Genomic DNA, 18,724 nt, shown 5'->3' with positions numbered 1-18,724 from the left:
TTAAAAATCTAAAATTTAAATAATACTGACCTCCCTCTGAAACTTTTAGCTGCAGTCTAGAACAAAGCAGGTTCGTATTCAATGTCTTTCGTAGTCTTAGATCTTTCGTAGTATTAGAGTCAATGAAGTGAACCAAGTGTTCGGCTGGTTAGGTTGACAAAAGTGCACAACGATATTGTTTTGTAAAAAGCCCCGAAGATAAAAGGGGAAAAAGAGAAAGGTAGCTTTTGTGTTCCCTTATTTGTTTTGTTTTTTTTTTTTTTTTATATCGAGTGCCTGCCGAACATACTCATGTTCCACACTGGTCTATGCTGAAACCCTTTAAATCAACGTGTTGAAGAGCAGAAGTCGTGAAGAAGAAAGGAGCGTGAGGAGGGGTAGATTAATTATCACAAGCAAAGGGATATGGCTCTTCTCCTTCATACTCTCTTTCTGCCTCCGGTTCACCTCGCGCCACCTCCTTCCAGAAGAAACCGTCAATCTTCGGGTGTCTCCCAACCCTTGCCTTCGCTGCACCCCTTCTCAACAAAATCAAACCGCAAAAGTTCTCATACCACCAATGGCCCAGCTCTTCAAAGGTTTGCTAGCTACTATGCTTCTCTCTCTCTCTCTCTCTCTCTCTCTCTCTCTCTCTCTCTCTCTCTCTCTCTCTCTATATATATATATATATATATATATATATATATATATATATATATATATATATATATATATATATAGGTAAAAATCAGACACCTACGTCACCTACGTCAAGAATAAAAAACAAGAGCCATTGATTTATTTGTTCAAAAACTATTTTAAATACAATATAGACATCTTAATATATTTATAAAGACTATTTTGATATAACGTGCTTAAAGTTATTTTGAGGAAAAATGTTGATTTTTTTATTATCATGCCATGGGGTGCGTTCATTTTTTATTTTTATAAAAACTTCATTAAAGTCTAACAAATAATCAACTTAGTCTATGTTTTGCATCAACCCCTTCATGAAGATCCTATCAATAAGGTTAGATTGCAAAAAAATAAACATTATAAAAATCAAAATCAAAGGCTGTGGTTTTTATTCCCAACCTAGGTGTCTGGTATATATATATATATATATATATATATATATATATATATATAGATATATATATATATATATATATATATATATATATATATATATATATAAGATTGTTCATGTTTCACAATTATCCCTACTAAGTAAACAGTTGAATGGAGATTGACCAAGTAAAATTATTACTAAGAAAAAGTTGATTGAAGGCAAGGTAGGCATATACGTATGCATGTAGAGAGAGAGAGAAAAAGAGAGAGATACAGTAATTGGTAAATATCAGACCACTTGGGTAAGGATAAAAGCCAGCCCTCTAAAATTTCTGTTAAAAAGTGTTTTAAACAAAATATGAACCTCTTAATGTGTTTATAAATACAATCTTATATAAATCACATTTTAGTTCAAAGTTATTTTGATAAAAAAAATTGATCTTTTCTACTATTAAGATTTTGATGTTATAAGAGCCGTTTATTATTTTTTATTATTAAAAACATTATGAAAGTAAAAAGTAAGGTGTATATATATATATATATATATATATATATATATATATATATATATATATATATATATATATATATATATATATAAAAAGAGAGAGAGAGGAGAGAGAGATATGTATCCTAAGAGAGAGAGAGAGAGAGAGAGTGGAGAGAGAGATATGTATCCTAAAACCCAGTAATTTACTTTTACTTGTTCCAGGTGTTCTTTCCATCTAATTGTTTCATGCTCGATAGAAGAGGCCAAGGTGCGCATCTCCCCCTTCTGTTAATGGGTTGATCACTTAATTTTGCTACTGCCTAAAAAGCATTTACGTGGTTCCATATTGAACTAAAGGAAATTAATTTTCACTTTGAAGCCTAATTTTCTTTTCGTTATGCTTTATTTTATGTTTTAATTTGTAATGACTTTTTAATATGTCTTTCAAATTTTTGTAGAAATAAGAACCAATATGGAGTTTACCTATATCTTTCCAAAACAAAATCTGAAAAAAAAAATCACGTTTCTAGTCTTTCAGGTTGTGTTTGATGGTGTGAAGTGGACAGAAACATGGATGACTCTGACTAGACATTTCAAGTAGCTGCATACAAGTCTAGATGTGACCAGTGGAAACTGACAAAATAATTCAAATCTAATTACTAACTGAAATTCAAAGTTGGTATGCCTCCTAAAAAATAGTCCCTTGTGAAAGATTTTTTTTACTTGAAAAATGCATGTTTTTGTTGAGATATTGATATGATTGGTTGGATATGGCTAGATGCCTAGAAATTAAAAATTTGTCATTAACAGACAGTTGTTATAGGAGCATTAGTAGTGGTTTTATGGCAAACTAGGGATATCAATGGATCAGATTTGAATCATATATACATTTAGCCGAAATGGTTTTTTCGGATATTCATATGTTCGGTTCAAATTCGGATTTGAATATTAACAATAAAAAATCATATTAGAATCTAAAATTCAGTTTCACAATCCGAATCCAATTTGAATCTGATTTTTACATTCATATCCAAATCCGAATATGTTTTTTAAACCAAATTTGGGTCTATTTGCAAAACTTAAGAGCATTAAATATAGGATATTTATTTAAAAATAAATCCGATCTGAATCCTTATCCAAATCTAATCGATATTTATGTATGTTTAAATCCAAATTCAAATTCAATCTGATTTCTTAATTGCATGTTAAATTTTGTTCCATATCTAATTTTTTCGGAACGGTTTGGCCAAATATCCAATTCAAATCAGATATATTGACATCCCTACATACAACAATGGTTTATAGTGTTTTTTGAAATGATTTGGGTTACTTTGAACAATGAATTTGTATTTTTATCAATATGTGTGACCGGCAATCTCAGTCCACAGGTCAAAAGTGACCAGATGACTGTCATAGGCATGAGAAACCGCAAAACTATTGATGATAACTGCAGGGGTGGAGCCAAGATTTTTTTTCTTTTTCTTGGGGAGGGGGGACCGCATGGTTCAATATTTTTTCAAAGATTGTTTAAGGCTTTCTATTTTTTTTAATGAGCACAGTTTTCCTTTTAAACGTTTATGAAGGTGAAATTAATATTTTTGAAAATTATAATAGGTTGTACTGGGAAGAGGGGTTGGTATGGCCCTTGAAATCTCACTACTTTAGTCTTTTGATTAAATGAAATGCTCATAATTAAAAGGTCTCGGTTGGGATCAATTTTTTATGTATATGCTGCTAATTTTTAATGTATATGCTGCTAAACTTTTTGTTAATAAAGGTCAGAGACCTAGCCCCCAGCAAACATTTTATTGAAACCATGCAGATGCAATCCTTATACGGTCGTTTGGTCACAATAACATATTGTTACTGTCTCATGAATCTGCCCCAACAAAATAAAGCAAATTTATGCAACAATTGTAATGGGGTTCGATATTGAATCTACCCCATTTTATAGGGCAGGTTCATGGGACACCGAGAAAGTGTTAGTGTTGCCAAACAACATCTGTCATTTTCCATATGAATTAGCCCTGAAAGTTTGAAAAAATATGACAAATAGGATTTTTTTATAGCATGCAAGTACCAATTTTATATGATTAATCAAAGAAAGATGCATCCAACACAAATTAAAATCAAGGTGATCCAAAATTTCTTTTTTTCTCATGAATTCTACCATGTGAAAGGATTTAAAAGCTACTGTGGGTGGACTTGTAGTTTGAGATTTACATGCAATTCCAGATTATCTTAGCATTCTGGGTAAATCATGAGACATCCTGTGTATGGAACTTTGATGTCCCATATTTTCAAATAGATAAACAAATCATAATTTGGAACAAGATCATATCTCCTGGAATCTTCAGACTCAACTTTGTTGGAGATAACATTGTGGTCATGTTTTAGATTCTAAGCATGCTGATAAGGTGAATTTCACATATACATGCAGGAGGGTCTCCGATCTAATGGTAAAATGCCCTAGCAAGCAAGTGAGTCACAGTTTTGACAGTAAAAGCTCTCAGTTTCCGCCAGTTGAGGAAGACAAAAGTACTGCTCCTTTTGTTAGTGCATTGAAGGCATATGCCGAAAGGAATGCAGCTGGATTTACATTTCCAGGCCATAATAGGGGCATGGCCGCACCACCTCTGCTGGAACAACTTATTGGCAAGGGACCTTTCCACCATGACCTAGCTGAGCTGGATAATTTCTTTTCTCCCAAGGGTGCGATCCTTGATGCTCAGAAGAAAGCTGCAGAACTGTTTGGAGCAACAGAGACATGGTTTCTTGTTGGAGGAACAACATGTGGAGTGGAAGCGTCAATCATGTCGACATGTTCGCCAGGGGATACACTCATTCTGACCAGGAATTCCCATACATCAGCAATATCTGGCATGGTTTTATCAGGTGCTTTGCCTAAGTACATGATTCCAGAGTACAACACCTCGTGGGGAATTGCCGATTGGATCAAACTGGATCAGGTGGTGAAGGCAATTGATGAATTGCATGAGGAAGGCAAAGAACCAGCTGCAGTTTTGATCACATCCCCCACCTACCATGGGATATGCAGTGATCTGGAGAAGATCATTGATCTATGTCACAAGCAACAGATTCCAGTGATCATTGATGAAGCTCATGGTGCTCATTTCAAGTTCGACTGCCGACTTCCGAGCACTGCACTAGAGCAAGGGGCAGATCTTGTCATCCAATCCACCCACAAGGTTCTGTGCTCATTTTCACAGTCATCAATGTTGCACTTATCAGGTAGCATGGTAGACAGGGAGAGAATATCCAGATGCCTACAGACCCTTCAGAGCACCAGTCCCAGTTACCTGCTTCTTGCCTCTCTAGATGCTACAAGAGCACAGCTTAGTAAGAACCCGTATACCATTTTCGATACAGCAATCCTTTTGGCTCACCAATTGGCAGATGAAGTTCAAACATCGATACCCAATGCATCAGTGTTGGAGTCAGCTGATTTTGAAGGCATGCCCAAGAAGGATCCATTGCATGTGACAATTGATACATGGAAACTAGGAGTCCCTGGATATGATGCGTATAAGATCCTGCGTGAGGAATATGACATCATCCCCGAATTGCGATCACAGAAATCATTAACATTTGCAGTCAGCTTAGGCACGTGCAGAGAGCATGTTCAAAGGGTTGTGCATGGCATAAAGGATATGGCTGCTATGCATGGACTAGACAACCCAGACCAAGCCATGATCAACCATTATGAGTGTTTACCTTTTGGAGAGATTAGCATAAAACTGAGTCCAAGGGAGGCCTTCTTTGCAAACAAAAGGAGGATTAATGTTGATGAAAGCCTTGGTGAGACATGTGGGGAGCTTATATGCACCTTCCCTCCTGGAATTCCGGTGTTGATTCCAGGAGAGGTTATGACTCAAAATCCTCTCTCTTATCTTCTAAATGCAAGAGATGGAGGTGCTGTGATTAGTGGAGCAGCTGATTCTCATCTTCATTCTATAGTTGTGTGTGATATCTAAAGTTCCACTTTATTGTATTTTTTTTTAACGAATAATCAAGTCACATACACTATACTCTTTTTTCTCCTTCAAATCTTTAATCTAACTTACGCAGTGCACTGTGCATCATCGACATTACAACAGAGGCATTCAACAAACTAGCCTCTATGTCGTTGAGCTTTCAAATGCACTGACAGCTAGATTGAATAAGTAATCAATTCATGGACACTATCCTCTTTTTTCTCCTTCGATTCTTTAATCTAACTTATGCACCATGTTGTGCATCATCGATATTACAGCAAAAAGACATTCAACAAACTATCTCTCCATGTCATTGAGCTTTCAAATGTACTGATAGATTTAGTCCACCAAAGCCAACTAATTAATGAGTTTTGGTTCATGCATTCCAAACATATATGCATCCAATAAAAGCTGGCAAACTTAAGAAGCTTCTTTTTTATCTTTCTCGAAGTACATATGCTAACCAAAACAAAAAATCCACAACATATTTTTTTCTATCCCCATCTAATGGTAACATAATGTTAATTTTGATGCTTTTCTTTAAACTCTCTATGTTGTCGTTTATTTCTGCGAGGCAATGTGTCCTTCACTTGACGCCTAAAGCAAAATAGGCCTCCAGTGATCTTAGAGTGTGTATAATATGTGGCTCCATTCTTTTCATGACAGGATGTTATTATAACAACTATAATTAACCAATCATATGCTAGTCGACTAATTTGCCAAAAAATGAATTCACTAAGAAATATTTAAAATAGGCAAACAGATCATGATGAATTTATTGCAGCAAAACCCAGCATCACCAACAAACACAAGGTCGTTGGTAATGTAAAGAGGTTGCTCCCTGCCATTGGGACTTAACCCTGCCCCTCTATCATAATTGAGGGCTTATTCTCTCATAATAAAAGTCTCTCTCTCTCACACACACACATGCACACACACATTTGGTTGGACTAGGTTTTCGCAGTTGAAATCCTTGTCCATCAACATTCTCTCTCTAGCCTGACCCTTCGCTGCTCTTGGTCTCATAATCATCATCACTTCTGGTTTTTGCTGCACCATCCAGCTTGTCTTTGCAACAATATTTCAGCTCTACCATCCTAACAAGTTTGCAGCCATCCTTCATCAGGTTGTAAAATTTCACAATATTGCAACTATCATGTATATAGGCAATTTGATTTTGAAAAACAAAAAATACCATATACTAATTGAGGGAAGAGAAAGGTTATATGTTAAGGGCAAAATCATCATTCCGAAACTTTCTAACAAGGTCCACACATATTTTTGATTTACCTTGGAAAGGAAAGACTTAAGACTAGTCACATTAACAAAGTTTAAACTAGTCCCAACAAGAAAAAGGGCTCACTATCCACAACTATGGCTAATGGACATCAATCTTGATCATTGAATCTCTTGTCCGCAAGTACTCTTGCCATTGCACATAATAAGGACGGGTCATGGCCACAGCTAGTATCGTGAAAATATTTCTTGTATGCCTCTTCAAGCATACGCTTTAGTTTTGGTGGTTGTCAACGACTTTTTCTAGTCACTAAAAGAGCATGCACACTGTTTGCATCCCAAAATTTTTGGTTGGTTTTGGAGTGCCCGAGAAATATGAGATTTTTATTTGAAAATAAAAGAGAAAGGGACTCGCCCGTCGGTACGAGGATCAACCGTTCCCGGCACCTTTACCGGGGGTAATCAATCCAAGGGCTATGTTTATTATTGATGCATTTCATTTTGGCTTAAACATCTTTTCTATATGCGGTGTAGAAGAATATTTGAAGTTTGATGTTTCAAACTTTTGAAAAGGTTCTTGAACAATTGCTTGAAAATGTGAAACATTTTGATGAAAACTAGAGTTGAGAAATCTTTTAAATATCATTTGAAAAGCTTGGAGAATCATTTTGAAGTCATTTTAGTGTTCTCTTAAGACTTTAAGTAGGTTTGAGATTTTGCACTAATTCGGTTACCACCTAATTAGAGCTTCATTTCATCTTGCTTAAATTCTTTTAGAGATGTGTTTGTGCTCATTTGTGATATTGAGTGGAAGTGAATGCATGGATGCATCACTCCTAAGATGAATGAAAGAAAAATGACTCATTCCTACCACAACATTCATCTAAGGCATTCCTACCATAACATACATCTAAGATTTTTGTTTTCATAGTTATCATATATAATAAAGAAAAGTTTTTGAAAATGGATTGAGATTGTAGACCATCAAGCATGAATCCAATATTAGGTCATTACTTGAGTTGTCTTAATAAAGTCGGTAAATGAAAAATTAAAATCTTAAATGGTAAGATATTAGAAGAATGAAAAAGATGAAGGACTACATTCAAAGAGGGATATACAGAAAGAAAAAGATCTTGAAAATCATAAAATCACATGTTTTGAAAAAGAAAGATATATATTTGTATACATATATGAAAGCTTATGAAAATGATGTTTATATTAAGTAGAGAAGAGAAGATCATTTTAGAAAGAGAAAGAGAGATTTTAAAACGGAATACACGTACATATATATATTTATATGTATGTATACAAGAGTTTATAAAAGTATGTTAAATCATAGAAAGAGAAATAACAAAGAAATATATTCATGTGCATGCATACGTTGTCATGAATATGAAAATCAAGGAATGATTTGAAAATAGTCGACTTCAAATTTTGATATAGGCCGGAAGGGAGCTTGGACTCATGCAAGAGCCTATGCTAAGTCTCCAAGGCCGCATTAGGGAGATTTCTTTTGAAAATGTTTTGAAAAATATGATTTATATAAAAACATAGAATGTTATGATTTGGTTTGCCACAAGAGATATATTTCTTCCACCGTTGGGTATGGAAGAAAAACAAATCATACAATAAGATGCTCATTAGGGTTCCTAGTGGGATGATTAAAATGAAACTAATGTGAAATGTCATGCAAATGCATATTAACATGTACATATTCGTGAGGGTTTCCCCGGGTTGGACAAGTCTCAACCTCAAAAATCAATATGAAGATAAAGAATCCCCAAACCACACTCTCATTCCCACCATACATTCACATATAGACAGAAAACCAAACAACTATGCATGGGTGATACATGGACAATATTCAATGAAGGAGAGAGAGAGAGAGAGAGGACGATAGGAAGAGAAAGATTCAACTAGGAAGGAGGACATAATATAACTATGAAATAAATGATTATCTCATCTTTCCATGCTCCCGGTGCACTTGAGCATAGCCTCTTGTCTTTAAGAAGAGATTGAGTGTTATCTCCTTTGGCCATGGGGAGATGAAGAAGAAAGAAAAATGAAGAAAAAAAGAAATGAGATATTGATTACATACCTCTAGTGAGAATAACTTTTGGAAAAATAAACACCCTATATTGAAGATCCCCTTGAGTGAAGCTCCAAGATGATGCCTCCAAGAGGGTTGTGGCTTGCTCCAAGTTGGAGAGGAGTGGAAAGAAAAAGAGGGAGAGAGAGAGATCTCAAGAGAAACTATAAGTCTTCAAGTGAAAATACACTAGGGTTTCTCCCAATGGCCAATCTTACCCAAGAGGGGGAAGTGGGGGGTATTTATAGAGGATTTTAGAGCCAAAATCCTAAATTTAAATTTTTTGACCTAAAAAGACTAAAATGACCTTCTAAAAGGAGATTTTTGTCAAAAGAAATGGTAAATTGGTCTTGTCCACCCAAAAGACTAAAATCACCCTCTAAAATGAGTTTTTGTTGTCAAAAGGAAGGGCAAATTGGTCTTGTCCACCCAAAAAGACTAAAATTACTCTAAAAGGAGGTTTTTTGTCAAAAAGGAGGGGCAAATGGGTCTTGTCCACCCAAAAAAACTAAATCACAGGAGACTTTTTGTCAAAAGAAATGGCAAATTGGTTTTATCTACCCAAAAAGACTAAAATCACCCTATAAAAGGAGATTTTTTGTCAAAAGAAAGGGCAAATTGGTCTTGTCTACCGAAAAAGACTAAAATCACCCTCTAAAATGAGACTTTTTGTCAAAAGAAATGGTAAATTGGTCTTATCCACCCAAAAAGACTAAAATCACCCTCTAAAAGGAGATTTTTTTGTCAAAAAGAAGGGCAAATTGGTCTTGTCCACCCAAAAAGACTAAAATTGCCCTCTAAAAGGAGGTTTTTTGTAAAAAATGAGGGGCAAATGGGTCTTGTTTACCAAAAAGACCAAAATTACCCTCTAAAAGGAGGTTCTTTATAAAAAAGAAAGGACAAATGGGTCTCAAATGCTTGATTTGGATTTGAACTTGGGTTTTTTGTTCTAATTTGGATTTGGACCAATTTAGATCCAAAAATTGGGTTTTGTGTTTTTAATAAAAGAGGGCATTCTTTTTGGAAAAATTTGGCGTGATTATACACACACAAAGACGAAGAAATTTTAACCTAGTTCAACAAAGGTTTGCATCCATGATCTTTTCTTTATCTCTTAACGATTAACACGAGATAGGAGTGCCACTAAATAATTTCTCAAGGTAAATCAATGGCTACAGTTTCCTGGTTAGGAGTGATAAACTTTTGTTTGTTACATTGGATTTGTTTACACAGTTTATCTCTGATACCCCTAATTTATTGTGTTGAGATGTTAATTTGTTGAACTTGCCTAAATACTCAATTGAGCATGATATGGACTTGCTAGTCTTGCTGATTCTGTAGATTCATCGTTATTTTACATCTACCCTCAAACCCAATGGCCTGGATAAGTAGTTGAGTTTGGCAAAGACCAAAAATTAAGCTCAAGGAAGAGCTTTAGTCATTATATCTGTCAGTTGATCTTCATAGCAAATGTGATGAACTGAAAGGCACCAATTTTGTACTTGATTGCAAAAGAAAATGGATATCAATTTCAATATGTTTGGTCTATTGGTGCTAAAAAGGGTTGGTAGCAAGATATGTCGCACTAACATTGTCACATGGAAGTTGAGATAGGTGACAATGATGAAGGTGTACTTCTTCCAAAAAATGTATGGGTGAGATGTTCTCCATTGTGGCAGCAACAATGACCTGTATTATACTCCAGTGTTGGAGAAGGAAATAGTAGTTTGTTTCTTGGTAGACCAAGTGATGAGAGAATTTCCCAAAAAATTATCAAAGTCACCTGTTGGCTTTCAGTCATTAGGATTGTCTGTCCAATCAACATCAGTGTAGTCTATAATGTGGAATGAAGTAGATATGAAAACCCATATTCCATATTACCTTTGATATAACATGGATTGTGGTTAACAGTTGTCTAATTAAGTAGTTCGTCCAATGAGCAATTGGACACTGCATAAATTGACACGCCTTATTAGCTATATATAAGCCAATTTAAGTTGATTAAGTGTCAAATACTGCAAGTCACTAACCACCTGCCAGCACATAGTAGGATTAGAGAGCAGTTTCCCGTTATGTTCAGATAACAAGATATCCGTAGCTAGGGGCACGGGAACCCATTTGACGTTGCTATGGAAAACGTTATACAAGATCATATACATATTGTTTTTGGTTTCCATGAATGCCTTTATTGGTAAAGTCTACTTCAATGGCAGAGAAGTAATGCAGAGAACCAAGATCTTTAAGAAAAAATTCCCAACCAAGATGCTGAATAAGATTCTGGATATGAGCCTTAGAGCTATCCATGATCAAAATGTCATCCAGATGAGAATGAAAATAACATGTTGCTTGCAATAACACGTAAAGAAAGAAGTATCAAGCCAAGAAGTCGTGAGACCCAAGGATAATAAACATGAACTCAAATGTCGATACCATATCTGAGGAGCTTGTTTTAGATTGTATAAGGTTTAGTAATTTTGCAGACATAATATAGATGTTGAGGATCTACAAAAGCTTGAGGTTGATTCATGTAAACATCTTCATCTTCTTGAATGAAATATTATGCACATCAAGTTGATGTATATGACATCAGAAAGAGAGAGCAACGATAAGCATAACACAAACTATGGTAGGTTTGACAATAGGATTGATGGTGTCAAAGTAGTCAATGCTAGCCTCTTATATGAAGCCCTTACCCACTGGACACACCTTACAATGTTCAATGGACCTATCTGTCTTGCGCTTTATTCAAAAGACCCATTTGTTTCCAATGACATTATAAGCTGTAGATGGGGGAAAAAGAGTCCAAGTGTGGCTCCATAAAAGTGCATTAAATTCTTCTACTATAATGTCTCCTTGGTGAGCGGTGGGATTCTGGATTGAACATAGTGGGTTTAATGTCATGAAGCTGAGAGAAAGGGAGTACTCATGGGACATAGATGAGAGAAAGGGAGTATTCAAGTCAATGAATTGGCTTCTATTGTTCCTCATGTCACTGTGCAAGAATCTTCTTTGGATGTTCAATAGTTGTCATGTAGAGTTTAGTAGGAAAGATTTTTGCACATTTAATGCTTCTTAAGCCCCAGCCAGTCCTATCCCAGACTTAACCATTCCTATATTCCTCCCATTACCAGCGTCAACCCCACCTAGCATTTCCACCGAGACTTTTTGTTCTCCTTCTTGTCATGAACCAACACATACTTCATTTGATAGACCATGTTCTCTCTACAGAGGATGCTTGCTCAACTCCTTCTCCTATTGAGCATACCTATACTCATCATATGGCTACCCAGTCATAAACTAGGACCTTACAACCGCAGTTTTTTCTCTCTGCCACCCCAAATTTAAAAGAAAAGAGAATAACCTAACGCGGCACAGGGTTCAGACTGTAGGGAACTATAACATGGGGGGACATTGAATCCTTTTGCCGTTGCAAGGCTGGCTAATCGTATGCAACAAGATCAAGGGAGCTTCCTTTGCATTATGTTATTTTTTGTCTATACATATGAGAGAGAGAGAGAGAGAGGGAGAGAGAGGGAAAGAGGGAGACCATCATAATATGCCAACTCATTCTTATTGAGGGTGGGCATCGACCCATGCCCAAGTCACCAATGCAACCCATGGGCCCAAATTTACTACTTCTGGCTCAGCTTGGAAGTGATCCCCTCTTTAACATAGTGTGGCCCAATCCCTCTATGTTATATATAGCCTTATTTTTTTCCTCTTATTTGTTGATGAAGTTCTGTATGCCGCTCTGTGTACCCAACAAGCATACCTTGAATGTGGACCTTACTACCAATATGCATATTTACTCTATTGCCCAAACATTACATGTGCACAATGAATATTTTTAATCATGTCATTGTCTCATACCTCCATCATTATCTGGTACCTCTGTCATTACTTCATACCCATGTTATTATCTCTTACCTACTATTATTATATCCATGTCATTATCTCAGACTCATATCGTTGTCATATCTATGTTGTTATCTCATACTCATTATATAATGCCCCTTGTCATTATCATGAACTCATAATGTCTCATACCCATGTTATTATCATATTCATGTTGTTATCTCATACCTCAATCATTATCTCATACCTGTAGCATCTGTCATTATCTCATACCTGCAATGTCTAAGATAATGACAGGGAGGGGTATGAGATAACGATAGGAGTATGAGATAATATAGTATGAGATAACAACAAAAGTAAGAGACAATGACAGAAATATGAGACAACACTATAAGCGGGACAAAAAAATGAAGACATTTTTTTGCCACTTAGAGGGATATATTGGACATAACAATATTCATCTACGGACTGACAAATTTTACCTTTATCGAATCCAAAATCTTCCTTTTTGTCCCTACAAAAATTTTCTTTTTGTATTAGTCATAGGCATTTTTTTGTCATGAATAAAATGACACACGAAAAATTCATACACTTTGCAATGTATATAACCAGCTTCGCACTCCTTCTCTTAATCACCATTCGTAAACTATCTAGCATTGACACTGAACGGGCCAAAGTACTCCCTCTTTCTTTACAGAGAGGGATTGGAACCGATCTAGCAGCCCCATTCTTTCTTTTTTCTTAAATGTTTCTCTTTCTTTGTTTTGAAACCCGATGCAATTGCTAAGATCTTCTCTCTTGAAACCCTTGGCTGCTGGCTCTCACTTACTCCCTCTCTCCCTTGGGGGGCTGCAGAACTGTGCCTAACATGGCTTACAAAGAGGGACAAGAGTTGGTCCTACAACCGCTCTAATTTCCCCCTTTTTCCGAAATCACTCTCTTTTGGGGTGCCATGGCACTACAACAGTTATATCCAAGTAAAGAGGGAAAGGGCTGCTTTGGTAGCTGTTTTTCTCTTTCTTTTTCTACAAAATTTCCCTCCGTCCCTTCCTCCCACTGATGTGTGTGTGTATATGTGTGTGTGTGTGTTTGCATATTGTATGTCGCAGCAGATAAACACTCTCTATGGTTGGGTCCACCAAGAGAAGGCACTCTAGTTGACTCTAGTGACAGCCGCTGGGCCAAGCCATGACTTATAATAACCTGGGTTTGGGTTGTGGATGGACCAGACCAACCCAATAACTAATAGTGGGCAGGAGTTTTGCTAATGAAAAGGGCAGGCTTGGCGCGCCATCACCAGACTTATGCCTAGTGCTACTAATAATCCATTTAGATGATGTTTAGGCAAGCATGCCTTTGCCTAGATGAATTTACCATGCAATTTATTGGGTTAATGAGTTAAAACATACTTTTAATTTGTCTTTTCCATGACGGAAGTTGTACTTGTTGTCACCTTTTATCTTTAATGTTTTTTTTTATTTTTAGTCCTTTTATTCTTTTGAATACCCAAACATTTTCACTATGTCAAGGACCTCCAATAGAGAATTTCCTTGCTTCTTTGTTTACTCAGTGCATTTTCACATATAAGCAAGACAACATGATGAACCGTTATGGCAAACTATTTGCATCTCAAAATTTATTTTGGTTTTTGAGTGCTTCAGAAAATAAAGTTCTATTTTGAAAAAAGAGAGAAAGGGACTCGCCCATTGGTACAAAATTGGTCATTCCCAGCACTCCGGGAGTAACTAATCTAAGGGCTATCTTTATGTTTGATGCATTTCATTTTTACTTAAATATCTTCTTCATCCTAAATGGGGTATGATGCTTCGAAATAGTTTTGAAGATTGATATTTCAAAAATTTTTGCACAAAAAAATTTTTGAAATATCATTTGAGAGAATAGTCCATTGTGGTTTGGGAGACTTTTGAATCAATAAATCATTGCGAAAAAAACTTTGAAAACTGATGTAGATATTTTGAAATATTTCTTTTGAAATCAATTACTGTTTCTTAAAACCTTAAGTAGTTTTTAGATATTGCACTTATTCGGCGACTATGTAGCTAGAACTCCATCTCATCTAACCTAAATTCTCTACGGAAACATTTGTGAACATTCATAAATTCCAAAGTGATTGCTAATACATGAATGCATTGATTATGTATTCTTGAAAATAAATCATTCATCCCGACCATAACATTCATTTAAAAGTATTTTTACCATCACATACATCTAGATTTCTTATACTTATGTGTAACCTTTTATCATTTTGTTATAAATATTCTTGTGAAAAAAAAGAAAAGGTTTTGGAAAGTGGGATGCTGTTGTTGACCATCAAGTATGGTTCCCAACATTTGGTCATTACTAACATTCGGTTCTTAATAAAATCTATAAATCAAAATTAAAAAAATTTAGGTCTTAAAAAAGAGATATTTGGATGATTGGAAGAGGAAAAAAGAAACAGGGGGAGGAAATTATTATATATATATATATATATATATATGAAAGTTTATAAAAAAATGTTTTAAATCAAAGAGAGAGAGAGAGAGAGATAAATATATATATATATATATTAACCTAGGCTATATTTCGAAGGCATCATTGAAGATAGTTTTTTCTTTTGAAATTCTTCTGAAAACAAGATTCAAAATACTTTTTATATAAGCATGAAAAACAATAATTATTTCATCTATTATAAGGAAACCTATTTCTCACACCATTGGGCATAGGAGAAAATCAAGTATACATGAAATAAAAAGTTAATAACGTAATAAAGTTCTCTTTTGGATCCATAATTAGGTGATTAAGAGAAATACTAAACGTAAGAATGTTAAGGGTTTTTCAGGTTAGACAAATCATGACCTAAAAAATTAACATAATAACAAAAAAATCTGAACCCAACACTCGCTCTTACCGCTCATTCACATATTAATTAGAAAATCAATCAACTATGCATGAAAATCATTTCAAATATAAACAATGCACACATTCGATGAGCAAAGAGAAAAAAAAAGAAACATATTCCGATCTTAGAATGAAAAATGAAATTTTGTTTCACCTTGCTTTTTGCATTCCAGTTCACTCAAGGGTAGATTTTGACTCCGAGGGAAGATTTTTAGTTCTCTATTGCATGGCCTTGAGAAGATGACGAAGGGGAAAGAAAAGAAAAATATGGAAAGATGACTATATACATCGAATTATAACACTTGAGAAGATGAATCTTCTTCCCTGGATGACCCTAAAGTGTCTCAAATGAGCCTCAAAGATTTTGAGGATGTTCCCCAAGAGATCTCCTAGTGCTCAGAGCTTTTGCTTCCTTGAATAATGGAGGTTGAAAAAGAAGCTTGCACCCAACGTTGAAGAAGAAGAAAAAAAGAACAGAGGAGAAGAGGAGAGAAATTGAGAGTGATTTAGAGTGTATTTATAGAGATTTGGGGTGTATTTATAGAGAGTTTGGAGCCAAAACTCAAAATTTGATTTTTTTTTTAATTCGACAAGCTTTTTGTGCAAATTTTAATTTTTTTTTAAATTATTGACAAAGCAACATCATCCGATATCTAATTATGTGAAAATTCACATGCCTTACAAGGCAGACATGACCAGCATATGATAAAACTCTGCTCTTCCAGCCAGTAAGCTTCTATTCCATCTTTAGAACCAAGGGTTTATAGTAAGAAATCTTGATATTGCCGAGAAAAGCGGCCGTCCAAGATATGAAATGGGAAATTGGGCACACTCCTACCCAAGCAAAACCACAATAGAGTTACAAATATCATAGGGAACATGGAAAGGAATAATGTGTGACTTTGTAAGATTAACCCATAGGCCTGATTTCTCACCAAATTCACTTAGCACATCTCTTATGTATATTATAGATGACATATCAGCATTGCAGACGAGCATGATATCATCTTTATAAAATATTCCAGGAGAAAACATTCCAGGAGAATTGACCTTAGTGCTTAAAGATTTTGGCAATTTGATATGCTTCATATTTTGCTCCTAGTGGAGACTTCTAGCAAGAACTTCAATTATGATAATGAAAATATATGGGGACATTGGATCCCTCTGTCTCAATCCACAACTGCTCTAAAAAAAAAGATCATTCTCTTCCATTTAATACCATAGCAAATGATGCAGAGGATAGACAAACCATAATGCAATATATCCAAAATTCATTAAATCCTAGAATTTCCAATGCTAACTTTAGAAAACACCATCTTACTTTATCATAAGCTTTTGCTATGTCCAATTTTAATAGAAAAGATGGGCTTTTACAGTTTTCTAGATCGCTAACCATCTCATGCACCACAATCAGTCATTCTTGGATTGTGTGTTTTGTTGGTCGATACCAACAATTTTAGCAATAATATTCTTTATGCATAACACTATTACCTTAGCAATGGCTTTGTAAATGACATTACACAAGACAATAGGTCTATGATTTTTAATATGCACAACATCTGTTGCTTTGGGAATTACAAGAAGATGTGATCTATTGACCTTCTTTACCAATTTGTCTGTCATTAAAAAAAGCTTAACAACTACAGATACGTCCTCGCGGACATTATTCCATAAGTTCTTGAAAATTTTCACAATAAAACCATCAGGCCCAGGGGCCTTCCCATTTTTCATGCTGAAGATGATAGTCTTCACTTCTTCACTAAATTGGTGCTAATAATCCTTGATTCTCAATCCTATTCACCACTGGCCCCTCCAGGTTACATAACTTCTTAGATCTACCCATATTGCCCATGAAGAACTCTTGAAAATATGTTTTACATGTTGTGTGAACACTTCCCAAGCCTTCAAATCTGTCATCTTTGTTTTACTTTGACTGCTTTTTACAATACCATGACAAAATGTTGTATTTTTATCTCTGTCAAGCAGCCATTTGGTTCTGCACTTTTGTTTCCAGAAGAGCTCTTCCTCACTTAATGTCTAGTTTAGCATTTTTCTCAACATCTATTCCAACCCTGTATCATATCTTTTTCCACCATCTTTATCAAATTGAATCTAGGATAATTTATTATGCAAGATGTTAACTCTTTGTGAAAGATTTTCATAACATCGAAAATTTCACATAGAGAGGCTCTTATGAGTTGCTTCTAACTTTTGTAACAACTTGATCATCGCACAACCATAAGTTCGATTCTGCCAACTTTCTTTTACAATTTATTCATATTCATCTATCAAACAACCAGCACTGAAGAATTGGGAATATCCTCTACCAAAAGGTTTATCATGAATACAATTCAAAGATGTCAACAAAGTCTGTGGTTAGAAACGTTTCTATTTAGGGTGTTCATGTTCAATGAACACAATTGCAGATCTCTCCATTGCTGATTAACAAGAATCCAATATAGTCAGCAGCATACTAAAGCCTTATCTAGGCTATCGTTTGACCATGTCACAACCTGCTTCCTATCTCCTAAAGCATATAGATTACAATTATATATATAAGCATTCCCTACAGGAAACAAGGTGAGGAATAAGACCAGTCCCACATACACTTAAAATCTCCCATTACAATACAAGGAACTTCTTTCCCATATAACTTGGACATTTGCCAAAATGACAAAGTTCTCCCACATGATTAGTACTAAGATATACACCAAACAACACAAAATCAAAATTAAAGCTGCAAGAAGAACATTCAACTGAAATCCAAAATCTATCAAAAATAATATTTGAAACTCTTATCTCTCTAGGATCCCAACAAAGAATTATGTGTGTCATACCTCTTTGTCAAAAAATGGACAAAATGCATATTTAGAATGCCTTCTAGACCACTTCTCAAAGTTTTGTAGATTCAACATTGAATCTACAAAAATGCAAATCCTAGTATGGTAATTCTGAAAGTAATGACTTAATTCTTTTTGGGATCTCATTCTAACAAGTCCACGAATATTCGACGATATAAAATTCATAAACAACACTAGCAAGAAGGGGTCATTACCTCCGAGACATTTATTGAGTCTCCCATGATGACTTTCATCACAGTCCATTGTT

At 35.2% G+C, this 18,724-nt stretch overlaps 1 protein-coding gene across 2 annotated transcripts; it reads left to right on the top strand.

Annotated features, from left to right (window-relative positions):
- Positions 1-322: 322 nt before the first annotated feature.
- On the top strand, positions 323-5,601 carry LOC116247715 (uncharacterized). Of its 2 annotated transcripts, XM_031619984.2 has the most exons (3): positions 439-578; positions 1,763-1,808; positions 3,981-5,601. In XM_031619984.2, exon 3 carries the CDS (start codon positions 3,997-3,999, stop codon positions 5,533-5,535), a length of 1,539 nt encoding a protein of 512 aa, XP_031475844.1. In that variant the 5' UTR covers positions 439-578; positions 1,763-1,808; positions 3,981-3,996; the 3' UTR covers positions 5,536-5,601. The 2 variants fall into 2 exon arrangements, with proteins under 2 accessions (XP_031475843.1, XP_031475844.1); XM_031619983.2 differs by lacking the exon at positions 1,763-1,808 and having other exon boundaries at positions 323-578.
- The last annotated feature ends 13,123 nt before the right edge of the window (positions 5,602-18,724 follow it).

The sequence above is a fragment of the Nymphaea colorata genome, chromosome 2, assembly GCF_008831285.2.
Source record: "Nymphaea colorata isolate Beijing-Zhang1983 chromosome 2, ASM883128v2, whole genome shotgun sequence".
NCBI lineage: Eukaryota > Viridiplantae > Streptophyta > Magnoliopsida > Nymphaeales > Nymphaeaceae > Nymphaea > Nymphaea colorata.
This window is presented reverse-complemented; position numbering and strand designations above follow the sequence as displayed.

Bases quoted from the DNA above. Each gene is read 5' to 3' on its own strand.
- LOC116247715 (XM_031619983.2), top strand. From the start codon at position 406: ATGGCTCTTCTCCTTCATACTCTCTTTCTGCCTCCGGTTCACCTCGCG. The intron at 579-3,980 runs GTTTGCTAGCTA...ATATACATGCAG, and splicing joins AATGGCCCAGCTCTTCAAAG to GAGGGTCTCCGATCTAATGG.